At 46.1% G+C, this 14609-nt stretch overlaps 1 protein-coding gene across 1 annotated transcript; it reads right to left on the bottom strand.

Moving 5' to 3' along the window:
- Positions 1-13469: 13469 nt before the first annotated feature.
- Positions 13470-14082, bottom strand: LOC137356244 (histone H2B 7-like). Its single transcript, XM_068022115.1, has one exon. The coding sequence runs from the start codon at positions 14080-14082 to the stop codon at positions 13702-13704; it is 381 nt and encodes a 126-aa protein (XP_067878216.1). The 3' UTR covers positions 13470-13701.
- Positions 14083-14609: the final 527 nt, after the last annotated feature.

The following is a 14609-nucleotide window of genomic DNA, read 5'->3' as shown; positions in this document are numbered from 1 at the left end:
CCTGTGAAACCATCTGACCTACACTATTCCATTTTCATCCATATGTCTATCCAATGACCACTTAAATGCCCTTAAAGTTGGCGAATCTACTACTGCTGCAGGCAGGGCGTTCCACGCCCTTACTACTCTCTGAGTAAAGAAACTACCTCTCACATCTGTCCTATATCTATCACCCCTCAACTTGAAGCTATGTCCCCTCGTGTTTGCCATCACCATCCGAGGAAAAAGACTCTCACTATCCACCCTATCTAACCCTCTGATTATCTTATATGTCTCTATTAAGTCACCTCTCCTCCTCCTTCTCTCCAACGAAAACAACCTCAAGTCCCTCAGCCTTTCCTCGTAAGACCTTCCCTCCATACCAGGCAACATCCTAGTAAATCTCCTCTGCACCCTTTCCATAGCTTCCACATCCTTCCTATAATGCGGTGACCAGAACTGCACGCAATACTCCAGGTGCGGCCTCACCAGAGTTTTGTACAGCTGCATCATGACCTCTTGGCTCCGAAACTCGATCCCCCTACTAATAAAAGCTAACACACCATATGCCTTCTTAACAGCCCTATTAACCTGGTTAGCAACCTTCAGGGATTTATGCACCTGGACACCAAGATCTCTCTGTTCATCTGCACTACCAAGAATCTTCCCATTAGCCCAGTACTCTGCATTCCTGTTACTCCTTCCAAAGTGAATCACCTCACACTTTTCCGCATTAAACTCCATTTGCCATCTCTCAGCCCAGCTCTGCAGCCTATCTATGTCCCTCTGTACCCTACAACATCCTTCGGCACTATCCACAACTCCACCGACCTTAGTGTCATCTGCAAATTTACTAACCCACCCTTCTACACCCTCTTCCAGGTCATTTATAAAAATGACAAACAGCAGTGGCCCCAAAACAGATCCTTGCGGTACACCACTAGTAACTAAACTCCAGGATGAACATTTGCCATCAACCACCACCCTCTGTCTTCTTTCAGCTAGCCAATTTCTGATCCAAAGCTCTAAATCACCTTCAACCCCATACTTCCGTATTTTCTGCAATAGCCTACCGTGGGGAACCTTATCAAACGCCTTACTGAAATCCATATACACCACATCCACTGCTTTACATCCACCTGTTTGGTCACCTTCTCAAAAAACTCAATAAGGTTTGTGAGGCACGACCTACCCGTCACAAAACCGTGCTGACTATCTCTAATGAACTTATTCTTTTCAAGATGATTATAAATCCTGTCTCTTATAACCTTTTCCAACATTTTACCCACAACCGAAGTAAGGCTCACAGGTCTATAATTACCAGGGCTGTCTCTACTCCCCTTCTTGAACAAGGGGACAACATTTGCTATCCTCCAGTCTTCCGGCACTATACCTGTCGACAATGACGACATAAAGATCAAGGACAAAGGCTCTGCAATCTCCTCCCTAGCTTCCCAGAGAATCCTAGGATAAATCCCATCTGGCCCAGGGGACTTATCTATTTTCACACTTTCCAAAATTGATAACACCTCCTCCTTGTGAACCTCAATCCCATCTAGCCTAGTAGCCTGAATCTCAGTATTCTCAACAACATTTTCTTTCTCTACTGTAAATACTGACGCAAAATATTCATTTAACACTTCCCCTATCTCCTCTGATTCCACACACAACTTCCCACTGCTATCCTTGATTGGCCCTAATCTAACTCTAGTCATTCTTTTATTCCTGATATACCTATAGAAAGCCTTAGGGTTTTCCCTGATCCTATCCACCAATGACTTCTCGTGTCCTCTCCTTGCTCTTCTTAGCTCTCCCTTTAGATCCTTCCTGGCTAGCTTGTAGCTCTCAAGCGCCCTAACTGAGCCTTCACGTCTCATCCTAACATAAGCCGCCTTCTTCCTCTTGACAAGCGCTTCAACTTCTTTAGTAAACCACGGCTCCCTCGCTCGACAACTTCCTCCCTGCCTGACAGGTACATACTTATCAAGGAAACGCCGTTGCTGCTCCTTGAATAAGCTCCACATTTCGATTGTTCCCATCCCCTGCAGTTTCCTTCCCCATCCTACGCATCCTAAATCTTGCCTAATCGCATCATAATTTCCTTTCCCCCAGCTATAATTCTTGCCCTGCGGTATATACCTGTCCCTGCCCATCGCTAAGGTAAACCTAACCGAATTGTGATCACTATCACCAAAGTGCTCACCTACATCTAAATCTAACACCTGGCTGGGTTCATTTCCCAGTACCAAATCCAATGTGGCATCGCCCCTGGTTGGCCTGGAGGGACAGAGAGAGAGACAGAGTGTGTGGCAAAGACAGAGATAGAAGGAGAGAGAGGGAGTGTCAGGAAGGGAAAGACAGATGGAGGGACAGAGAGAGATGGAGTGACTCGGAGGGAAGGACAGATGGAGGGACAGAGAGCGAGAGAGAGGCAGAGATGTAAGGAGAGAGAGGGTTTGACAGGGAGGGAAAAACAGATGGAGGGACAGAGAGAAAGAGAGAGACGGAGAGAAGGAGAAAGGTAGTGACAGAGAGGGAAAGACAGATGGAGGGACAGAGAGAGAGACAGAGACAGAAGGACAGAGAGAGAGACAGAGACAGAAGGACAGAGAGGGAGAGACAGCGAGGGAAAGACAGATGGAGAGACAGAGAGAGAGAGGCAGAGATGGAACGAGAGAGAGAGTGACAGGGAGGGAAAGACAGATGGAGGGACAGAGAGAGAGACAGAGATAAAAGGAGAGAGATGGAGTGACAGGGAGGGAAGGACAGATGGAGGGATAGAGGGATAGAGAGAGAGACAGAGATAGAAGGAGAGAGAGGGAGTGACAGAGAGACAGAGGGAGAGGCAGAGACAGAGAGAGAAGGAGAGAGTGGGAGAGAAACAGAGGCAAAGGAAGTTGGAGAGACAGACAGAGAGAGAAGCAGAGATGGAAGGAGAGAGAGGGAGTGACAAGGTGGGAAAGACAGATGGAAAGACAGAGAGAGAGATTCAGAGAAAGGAGAGAGAGGGAGAGACAGAGAGGGAAAGACAGATGGAGAGACAGGGAGAGAGAGAGGCGGGGGGGGGAGTGACAGGGAGGGAAAGACAGATGGAATGACAGAGAGAAAGACAGAGACAGAAGGACAGAGAGGGAGAGACAGAGAGGGAAAGACAGATGGAGGGACAGAGAGAGAGACAGAAGGACAGAGAGGGAGTGACAGGGGGGCAAAGACAGATGGAGAGACAGAGAGGGAGACAGAGATAAGAGGAGAGAGATGGAGTGAAAGGGAGGGAAGGACAGATGGAGGGATAGAAGAATAGAGAGAGAGACAGAAATAGAAGGGGAGAGAGAGGGAGAGGCAGAGAGGGAAAGACAGATGGAAAGACAGAGAGACAGAGATAGAAGGAGAGAGAGGGAGTGACAGAGAGGGAAAGACAGATGGAGGGACAGAGAGGGAGTGACAGAGAGGGAGTGACAGAGAGGGAGTGACAGAGAGGGAGTGACAGAGAGGGAGTGACAGAGAGGGAGTGACAGAGAGGGAGTGACAGAGAGGGAGGGACAGAGAGGGAGGGACAGAGAGGGAGGGACAGAGAGGGAGGGACAGAGAGGGAGGGACAGAGAGGGAGGGACAGAGAGGGAGGGACAGAGAGGGAGGGACAGAGAGGGAGGGACAGAGAGGGAGGGACAGAGAGGGAGTGACAGAGAGGGAGTGACAGAGAGGGAGTGACAGAGAGGGAGTGACAGAGAGGGAGTGACAGAGAGGGAGTGACAGAGAGGGAGTGACAGAGAGGGAGTGACAGAGAGGGAGTGACAGAGAGGGAGTGACAGAGAGGGAGTGACAGAGAGGGAGTGACAGAGAGGGAGTGACAGAGAGGGAGTGACAGAGAGGGAGTGACAGAGAGGGAGTGACAGAGAGGGAGTGACAGAGAGGGAGTGACAGAGAGGGAGTGACAGAGAGGGAGTGACAGAGAGGGAGTGACAGAGAGGGAGTGACAGAGAGGGAGTGACAGAGAGGGAGTGACAGAGAGGGAGTGACAGAGAGGGAGTGACAGAGAGGGAGTGACAGAGAGGGAGTGACAGAGAGGGAGTGACAGAGAGGGAGTGACAGAGAGGGAGTGACAGAGAGGGAGTGACAGAGAGGGAGTGACAGAGAGGGAGTGACAGAGAGGGAGTGACAGAGAGGGAGTGACAGAGAGGGAGTGACAGAGAGGGAGTGACAGAGAGGGAGTGACAGAGAGGGAGTGACAGAGAGGGAGTGACAGAGAGGGAGTGACAGAGAGGGAGTGACAGAGAGGGAGTGACAGAGAGGGAGTGACAGAGAGGGAGTGACAGATGGAGAGAGAGTGAGGCAGAGGTGGAAGGAGAGAGAGCGAGAGACAGAGAGGGAAAAACAGAAGGAGGGACAAAGTGAGAGACAGAGAGAGAAGGAGAGAGATGGAGTGATAGGGAGGGAAGGACAGATGGATGGATGGATAGAGAGAGAGAGAGAGAGAGAGAGGCAGAGAGTGAGAGAAAAGGAGAGAGTGGGAGAGACAGAGAGGGAAAGGAAGTTGGAGAGACAGAGAGAGAGACACATAGAGAGAAGGAGAGAGAGGGAGTGTCAGGGAGGACAAGACAGTTGGAGAGACAGAGAGAAAGAGAGATAGAAGGAGAGAGAGGGAGAGACAGGGAGGGAAGGACAGATGGAGGGATCGAGAGAGAGACAGAGATCGAAGGAGAGAGATAGAGAGACAGAGAGGGAAAGACAAATGGAGGGACAGAGTGAGAGACAGAGAGAGAAGGTGAGAGATGGAGTGACAGGGAGGGAAGGACAGATGGAGGGATAGAGAGAGAGAGAGACAGAGAGAGGCAGAGTCAGAGAGAGAAGGAGAGACAGAGAGCGAAAGGCAGTTGGAGTGACAGACAGCGAGTATGTAAGTGTGGGAGACATTCTGTATCTGCCAGTATCTCTACTGTGCACACAGGATAGACACATTCAATATATGTAAGTTAATGATACTGTGTCTGTATATGTAATTCATTCCTGATCTGTGAGGCTCTGGCACCCTGTTTAACTGTAGGATTCACTCTGTATCTATGTGTCTTTGTGCTGTATGTGAGTTGAGATCCTGCTGTATTCAGGACTTAATGTGTATCTCAGGCACTGTGTTGGCAATGATTTGTTTAACTCATTAATATATCAATATGTGTTTACTTGTGTTTAATTTAAAATCTGGATTAACAATATTTTATTGCTGTAGGTTTTATTCAATTCTTGTTTGTGAGTTGCAGCTTGGTATCCAATTTGTAGCTCTGCAAAAGCAATTATGAATGACGATCTTTCAAATTTAGAGCATGACCTGATTTGGGGCAGCACAGTGGCGCAGTGGTTAGCACCGCAGCCTCACAGCTCCAGCGACCCGGGTTCAATTCTGGGGACTGCCTGTGTGGAGCTTGCAAGTTCTCCCTCTGTCTGTGTGGGTTTCCTCCGGGTGCTCCGGTTTCCTCCCACATGCCAAAGACTTGCTGGTTGCCAGGTTAATTGGCCTTTATAAATTGTCCCTAGTATAGGTAGGTGGTAGGGAAATATAGGGAAAGGTGGGGATGTGGTAGTAATGTAGGATTAGTATAAAATGGGTGGTTGATGGTCGGCACAGACTCGGTGGGCCGAAGGGCCTGTTTCAGTGCTGTATCTCTAACTAACTAACTATGTAATGTCAAATTCCATCGGTTTGTAGAGAATGAATTAATCGTGTATGTTGTTGTCTGATCCTTAGTGACATGTTTGGACTGCTGTGTAATTTGTAGCTCAGTTTATATTGTGGGGTATGTTATTGGGATTCATTCTGTAGTTTTCAATCAGATACATTTTGTCTGTTCTGTTTAAGATTTGGTATTTGAATTGTAGCCAACATGACACAGTGTATTCAAATCTGATAATGTGTATGTTTTTGGACTGTGATTGATGTATCTACCAGTCAGCTGGAGTGAAATAGAAACAACTCCTATCTCTACTGCTCAATTTGACTATTGGATTGATAGTGTGTCTCTCGCCCTTGGGATCAGTGTGGGTCTGACTACTTCTTTTGTTTGTTACAGTGGAAATGACGACCTGACCATGTCACTGTGCTTTGTGACTGATACTATACCTACTGTGTACTGGAACGAGCTGGATGCACGTTTCCTTCTGTCGAGGAATCACGACTTTCATTCTGGTTCCTTCAAGTCTTTGCCTGCAGGAAAAGAAAGGCAACTCTTATACTTGAATAACAGCTGAGTGAGAAGACAGAAAAGTGATCAAAGTAATCTTTTCAACAATAATCATTCTGAACAATCACAAAAGGAAAGTTAACAACACAAGTAGTGTCAGTGTCTGAGTCCACTGCAGTACTGCAGAACTCTGCTTCTACTTGCCAGGTATTTGGAGCGGTTTTATAACAGTTTTGTGACATTCAGAAACACCCCAAGTCCCGCACTGCTCCATGAATTGGAATACCCGATCGAGTAGTGACATTTGTGTAAGCCAGATTTCTATTTCCATGTCCCATTGTTCAACGGACAACAAGTAAGCACTGTTTAAAAAAGTGTCTTTAATCTTCTCACCTGGTCCCTTCAAATCTGCCGCATCTTTATTGTTCAGCCATTTTTTTCTGCTATTCACGATCCAATAACAATAAATAGTGAGATATTGGATCTGAACCAGGAACATTCATTACTGAAGAAGGGTCACTGACCTGAAACGTTAACTCTGCTTCTCTCTCCACAGATACAGCCAGACCTGCTGAGTATTTACAACATTTCTTGTTTTTATTTCAGATTTCCAGCATCCACAGTATTTTGCTTTTTATTATAACATTCATTACTGTTTGGAGAGAGAAATCAGCAATGATTTTCAATAGTGAGTTCATCATATTCTGTCTCTCTCTCCCTGTCCAGACACTGCCTGAGAAAGACCTCTCCCTCCCCCCCCCCCCCCCACCCCCACCCCCAGCTCACTCCATGTTCCAGGACCAGTTCCTGCTCCACAATGTACATTACAAACTGTCCCCCACTCCCGCTGAATGTACCCGGTAATCAATGCTAATCTATGAGCACATCGGCAGACACGGGCCCAAATCTGTTGTACTGCTGTGAGCAGATACTGTTTGTTCACTTACCCCAGGCTTGTAATGTCTCCATTTGCAGCTGATTGAAACAATCGTCCGCTCACTCAGTGAATGGCGCTGAGGCAGTGCTGGGGGAAGGGGTGCGCATGCGCTCTTCTCATTTTGCCATCCAATTAGACTGGCCTATATCGCGCGTGCGCAGATCTTTGCAGCAATTCAACATTCAAAATTCAATGGGAACTTTCCCCATTTCACATTCATCAATGTCCGATTTGAAAAGCCGAACATGGGGTTAGGGTGGAGGGAGGGAGGGAGGGGAGGTGTGGGGCAACATGTAACATATAAAACTGGCAGCTAGTCCAATGTAGATGTTCAAATTGTGATCTGTCTCTGCAGAGTGTTTGTTATTATTGAGCCTCTCCTCTCAGAACAATCCGACAGAAACATGGGAAGACTGAGGGATCCGGTGTGTTTGCTGGGACTTTGCAGAGTTAATTTCAGCCAGTAAAATGTTGTTTTACCCGGGTAAAACCCGAGGTCAATGAGAGTAATGTCAGAGGGCGCTCTTCCTCATTTTATTCTAAACAAGAGACACAGGCACGGAAGTACCGCGATTACACCGGACACACAATTACAGTGACAATAGAGTTCCAGCTCCCGGTTGTTAAATGTCCTCATGTTGACAGTCTTTGCTATGATTCTCAGGGGTTAGTTCCCGATGCCTAGGTCTGTATCCCTTAAACACTCTGAACCAGGAGATTCCTGTTGAAATATTGATGGACAGGAATTTTTCCAATCTTTGGCCGAGTCGATCATAACCTGCTGTTCAATCATAGTCTTAGTCAAAGAATTAATGAGACATTCTGTTCACTACTCAGGCCTTGAACTCGGTTTGAGCAGACCAAAAACTGAAAGGTTCAGCACTTTTGCAGATAGAGCAGGTAAAGCTGGATCGAGGGACTCAGGGTGAATCCTACACACACAGGATAGAAGCAGTGACAGGTACTCAGGGAGGGGAACTGGTGTCGTTTCTGTTACCTATGTGTATTCAGACCATCAGTATTAGTCTCTCACTTAGTCTGAACAGGTGTCTCCAAGAACCTGCAAATGCAGAATCCGGAAGCAGCTGTTTTGCTCAGAAATTGGTCGTAGCAGGAGAACCCCTGGCTGAGTGTGGAAACATTTTAGATATGTCCTCACATCATCTCTCATTTGGGAAGATAGTTTCCAGTTCAGGGAAATTTGTCGGTAACATGTGAAGTCGAGGCTCGATGGCAGCATCCATACCTCCAAACGGGTCATTTACCTGAACCCTTCGAACACCACCTAACCCTCATGTGGCAGAGTCTGCAGATCATGCATTGGATTTATCAGCTATTTCAGAACCCATCAAACTGGAGTGTAAAAAGTCATCCATAATCGCAGGGGACTGTCTGAGATGGAGGAGAATAAATAGGTCAATATGACCATCATCAATAATAATAAACTGCATAGGGAGGAGAGCGAGAGGAGGGAGATAGAATAGAGAGGGGAAGTGGTGACAGAAAATGTCCCTGTGATTATTGGCCAAGACAGACCTACAAGGTACAAACTCAAGTTCTGTGATCAAGTCTGAGAGTTTATTAGTCTTAACTAAGATAGATAAAGTGAATGTTTAACAACAGCAATAGGTTTGCAGCATCACTCAGCACCGGTTCTTGCTTCTGTGCTTGCTGGGGCGTGGACCTCTCTCTTTCTGCTTCCCTTGCTGTTTTCTTGACCGGACTCTATCTTCTCCTTCTGAGTGTGATAACGATGTTCCGTGGACGCCTCTCTAAATGCCGACAATGTCCTGTAACACCCTTTCTTTTACCCTTCTTTGGGTGCAAAGATGTCACCATATTAGCTTTGAATTGTTTGAAGTATCCTAATTGGACCAAGTTGACATCATTGTTTGACCCTAGTTAGTTAATGGTTCAATCTACACACATTACAGATACTTCCTGTTCCTTTCTATTTTAACAAAGATACTAAAGGTCACATTCTTGCTGATGGAAGCCATTTTGAGTTTGCATTTCTACAGTGTCCTATTTCTCTCATCTCACCCCCTGTCAGGATGCTGTGGTCTTCAACCTATCTCTCCCATTGTCCTTACATAGAGGATTTAACGGACTATAGCCTTGTAATATCATTTCATAATGAAGCAAGCATTAGCTCAAACAGACTGTAATATATTGATGTACATAGCATACAATTAGTCCTATTATTGTAGCTGTCCTTATTATTCACAAAGGCAAAATATGTCATGATCCATCACCCTCACATTGTGGGACCCCTCCTGCTGCATGACTTTTCTTTCCTTTTTGTCGTGACTCAGTGCATCATCCACACAGACACATCTCTCAACATGGCATTTTGACATATTCCTGTGATGATTACCGTCATGCTTTGCCTTCCAGCCTTGACATAGCAGTTCTTGCATAAATGTAAGCCAAGGAAATGCTCTAACCTTTACACAGAGTATAGCAGTGTTCAGGTGATACAGAAAATCCAGTGAATTGGACAGAGACAATCAGTTGATCTATCAAAGTCTCTTAGTTTTATACTCCTATCTATACTACTTAATACACAACTATTCTTTTGCACCTGAAAAGCTTGGATAGATGACTCTGGATTGTGTTCTGTAAGTAAGGTGTTGTTCTCCTTTGAGAAATGGAGATTGAGAGGAGGTTTGTTAGATGTGTATATAAGTTAGACAAGGATAACCTGTTCCCATTAGCTGATGGTACAAGGACTAGGAGACACAGACTGATGGTTTACGGCAAGAGATGGAAGGGAATGTGAGGAAGAACTTTTTCTGTTTTACCTGCTGGACCTCGCTGTCCACAAGTGTGGTGGAAGGAGAGAGAATCAATGATTTCAATAAGAAACTGGAGAAGCACTTGAAGGAAACAAACTTGCTGCAGGGCGAAGCTGATCAAGCAAGGAAGTGAATCTGATTGGATGTTGAGAATATTTTGGAAGCTTTCTTTCTGAATTTGCATTGACATTTTTAAGCTGCAAAATTCCACAGCACACTTGATCAACAACTTTAAGGGAGAAGAACATAATGTTGAGAATATTTGTCGACTTCAATTTAGTCATGGCTTTTCATTTGTCACATTCAATGGCAAGGTTGCAGAAATATATTTGACCGCGAGTGGGCATTGCAATGACCGGGAATCTAATCTGGGTCAATTGTTTGGAAGGCAGATATACTCAGCACTATGCCAGCATCGCTGGCATACATGTAGCTCGTCATTTATACAGTATACACACCAGAGCTCATTGGAACTCTAATGTCATTTCAACCATTTCAATCTGCACTTTAACACCACGTTCATGTTCCCATTGGAGGATAGAATCATGGAATGGTTACAACATCTCCAAGAAACCGACAAAATTCTAACAGGACTGGACAGACTAGATGTAGGAAGGATGTTCCTGATGGCGGGGGAGTCCAGGACCAGGGGTGACAGTCTAAAGATAAGGGCTAAGACATTTAGGACTGAGATGAGGAGGGATTTCTTCACCCAGGGAGTGGTGAACCTGTGGAATTCTCGACCACAGAAAAGAGTTGAGGCCAAATTATTAAATAAATTCATAAAAGAGTTTGTACTACTGGATTCGGGCATTTAGATGCTCATCAGATGAAATGCATTTTAATTTCCTCTTATATTTGTAAGGCTTTTTTTTTTAAACAGTACTACCTTTTAGGGCCAAACAGTGATGAACACCGCAAACTCACAGCCCCAGCGACCCGGGTTCAGTTCTGGGGACTGTCTGTGCGCAGTTTGCAAGTTCTCCCTGTGACCGCGTGGGTTTCCGCCAGGTGCTCCGGTTTGCTCCCACAGCCAAACACTTGCAGGTTGATCGGTAAATTGGCCATTGTAAATTGCCCCCAGTGCAGGTAAGAAAATTGAGGGAAGAATTGAGGGAATGTTGCAGGCAATATGGGATTAATATAGGAAGAGTATTAATGGGTGGTTGATGATCGGTACACACTCGGTGGGCCGAAGGACCTGTTTCAGTGCTGGATCTCCCTATGTACTAATAAAGCGTGACTTTAGTTCTAAAATGATCGCCGCTTATTTCAAAAGGGATCAAGGAAGACGCGGACAAAGCGAGAACAGGGTCCTGAGTTTGGATGATCAGCCATGATCGTATTGACTGGCGGTGCAGGGTGGAAGCGCCGAATGCTCCTGTTCCTATCTTTCGATATTTCTATTAAGTTGGTCATTCGGCCCGTCGTGTCGCGGCCGGCTCTCCGCAAGACCAGCTCACCTCGTCCCACCGACCCGCCTTTTCTCCATTGCTCTGCAGTTTTGTTTTATTCTTGATATAATTATCCAATTCTGTTTTCAGGGTCTCGATTGAATCTGCCCCCAATACACTCGATGTTATTCCTCTCCAATTTCAGATATTTCTGAAGGAATGGGAATATTCTTGCATGACTCACTTTTAGCCAGTAGATGGCATCAGTCTACAATCATTTGGATCTTGTGATTTGTGTACACACATATCGACCGCAATGGGTCTGCTGCTGTCCGGGGAGTTCTCCAAGCACGCCGCCTTGGCAGGGACAAAAACACTGACGAATTATCCCAGTTCCTTGTCGATCTCCACAATGTACAGAAATAAAACACGAAACGCAACATCTCTTTTAAAATCCGCCTTCAGCTTCTTTGAAACAACTGCCCTGAAAAAAAAACACTGACCCTGCCCGGAACTGAGTTTGGCATCAGATAACACAACGGCTCTTCAAAGAGACATCAAATTGGCAAAAGATAGAGCTGTTACCTCTTGTTGATTCCAGCACATAAACGTCTCAGAAGGATTTGACCACCCTCTTTACTGTCCACTGATAACTCTCGAAGCAGAGTGACCCAGATTCCTTTGTCTCCATATTGCAGCTGGGAATTTCAGGACCTTGCAGTTCTCAGTGTGAGAGCAGTGACACCATTGGATACAAGTCATTTTATCAGAGTAGCTCATTTTCGAACTCAAGACACGCCTTAATGGTATATAAACGGTAGAATTGTAAAAAAAAAGCCTTACAAACATGGGAAGAGAAAATTAAAAGGCATTCCATCTGATGAGCAGATAAATGCTCGACTCCAGTACAATTCATAGCAACACAAAATAACGCGAACAGTATAACATTACCGTCTCTCAGGCAGTAACCAGCCCTTTCACAGATGAAGTGGGTGGCTCTGAAAAGAGCCTTTGGGTTGACAAATTCAGGTCTGGCAGCTTCACTTGCCCTTCGTGCTCGGAGCGCTGGTTTTCTTGGGCAGTAGCACGGCCTGGATATTAGGCAGCACCCCGCCTTGTGCGATGGTCACCCCTCCCAGCAGCCTGTTGAGCTCCTCGTCGTTGCGGACGGCCAGCTGCAGGTGTCTGGGGATGATACGGGTCTTCTTGTTGTCCCGGGCCGCGTTGCCGGCCAGCTCGAGGATTTCAGCTGTCAGATACTCGAGCACAGCAGCCAGATAGACCGGGGCTCCGGCACCCACCCGCTCAGCATAGTTGCCCTTTTTAAGGAACCTGTGAACACGGCCCACCGGGAACTGTAGTCCAGCTCGGGAGGAGCGGGACTTGGCCTTGGACCGAGCTTTACCACTGGTCTTCCCTCTTCCAGACATTTCCACAATCTCACAAGCACTTTCACGAAGAATGTTGAGATCCGCCCACATTCCTCCTCCTTGTACCTTCTGGAGGAATGGAGTGGTGGGCACTGCTGATTGGTCACTCTGCTCGGTGCTCTTCATGTAACCAATCGGAGAGCTGCTGAATTCACCAATCAGGAGACGCCAAGGAGATGAGGGCGGAAAATAACGGCGCCAAATTGTCAGACTGCAACCGATTTTTCAAATTTGAAAAGCCCGCCAATATATTGGGGCGGCTTCAATATAGAATATAACATTTATAGTTCTTTTTTTACGGTTAAATCAATAAAACCTTTTTCATATTGTGTTATTCTATATTTGGTAACAAGTTCCAGATTGGCTTTTACATTCTGACATCTATTCGGGTTCACTCTCTGTCCTTTTTAAAACCAGCGAGCAGAAAGTCTCTTTCACAACATTCTCCAACCGGGCACATTTCATGTCAATTTTCATAATAATACCGCATCACTGATGAACGATTGTTTGTTATTCGTGGGAGACAACAGCGGAGTGTAGATTTTCAGTGTCAGGTGTCAGCGTGTGAGACGGAGGGTTCCGACACCACCGGGGGTTCCAGATAATGTAATTATTAATTTTTGAGGTCAAATTTGAACTAGGGAAATTAGTGACTGCGAACTGATGTATGTGCGTTAAATCAGCTTTTATTGTCGAAATACAGAAAAGGGGCCGAATATGAACACGTCCGAGGACAAACCTCACAAATGGTCAGTGGCCAGTAATTTATGTCCGGGACATTATTAGTTAGAGACAGAAAGATCGCACGGGCAGTGAAACTGCATTAACCAGAATCTATGGGAGTAAAACAGAGATCACAAAGGCAAGGACACTTGATATATAAATCAATACAAGTCGATACTATACAATGTTGTAGCTTTTTCAGAGAAGTTGTGGGTGGCTCTTAAAAGAGCCTTTTTGTGTTTTGGGTGTGTTTTAGTACATTGCGGATATTTACTTGGAGCTGGTGTACTTGGTGACCGCCTTTGTACCTTCCGACACGGCGTGTTTGGCCAGCTCCCCGGGCAGCAGCAGGCGCACGGCGGTCTGGATCTCCCGGGAGCTGATAGTCCTGCGTTTGTTGTAATGGGCCAGGCGGGAAGCCTCACGGGCGATTCGCTCGAAAATATCATTCACAAACGAATTCATGATGCTCATGGCCTTGGAGGAGATGCCGGTGTCAGGGTGAACCTGCTTCATCACTTTGTACACGTAGATGGAGTAACTTTCTTTCCTGGATCTTCTCCGTTTCTTGCTGCCCTTCACTGGCGCCTTCTTCAGAACTTTCTTGGCACCCTTCTTGGAAGGTGCTGCAGTTTTCTTCTCGTCAACCATGATCACGATCAACTTCAGACACAGAATAACCGAAATTTCACTCCAGGCTCGCATTTTATAGACATCCCCTGAACCCTATGCTAATGAAGGATGGGAGAAGGCCATGTTCATGATTGGCTGGTTTACAATGATGTCACTGCCTGATGTTCTGTATCTATCTGATTGGGTGTCTAAAGTAACCAATGACATTTTGTGCTTCTCACAGCCACAAACTGTCGCAGCAGTCAGATCGTCCAAACCCCTTTGCCGGCCCTTATCCATCTACATCAGTGACTTTCTGAGTCCCTCTTCCTCATCAACCATTTCTATTTTGCTAGTACGAACTCGTCTCTTTTTTCACTCTCTATAGTTCCCTTCCTTATCAGGATGTAGCGCCCCTCTGCACTTCCGTCCATCAACAGGACCGAATCGTCCAGTATAGTGAGTGTCAGAGTGGGACAAATGCGAGCATTGAAGTGCAAGTTCTTATCTCCATGTAGCGTGCCAAATAAGGTTGGTCAGCTGCAGTCACAAGTAACCACATGAAA

This window comes from Heterodontus francisci, chromosome 45 (genome assembly GCF_036365525.1).
Source record: "Heterodontus francisci isolate sHetFra1 chromosome 45, sHetFra1.hap1, whole genome shotgun sequence".
NCBI lineage: Eukaryota > Metazoa > Chordata > Chondrichthyes > Heterodontiformes > Heterodontidae > Heterodontus > Heterodontus francisci.
The sequence above is the reverse complement of the archived record's forward strand: the minus strand, read 5'-3'. Positions and strand labels throughout refer to the sequence as shown.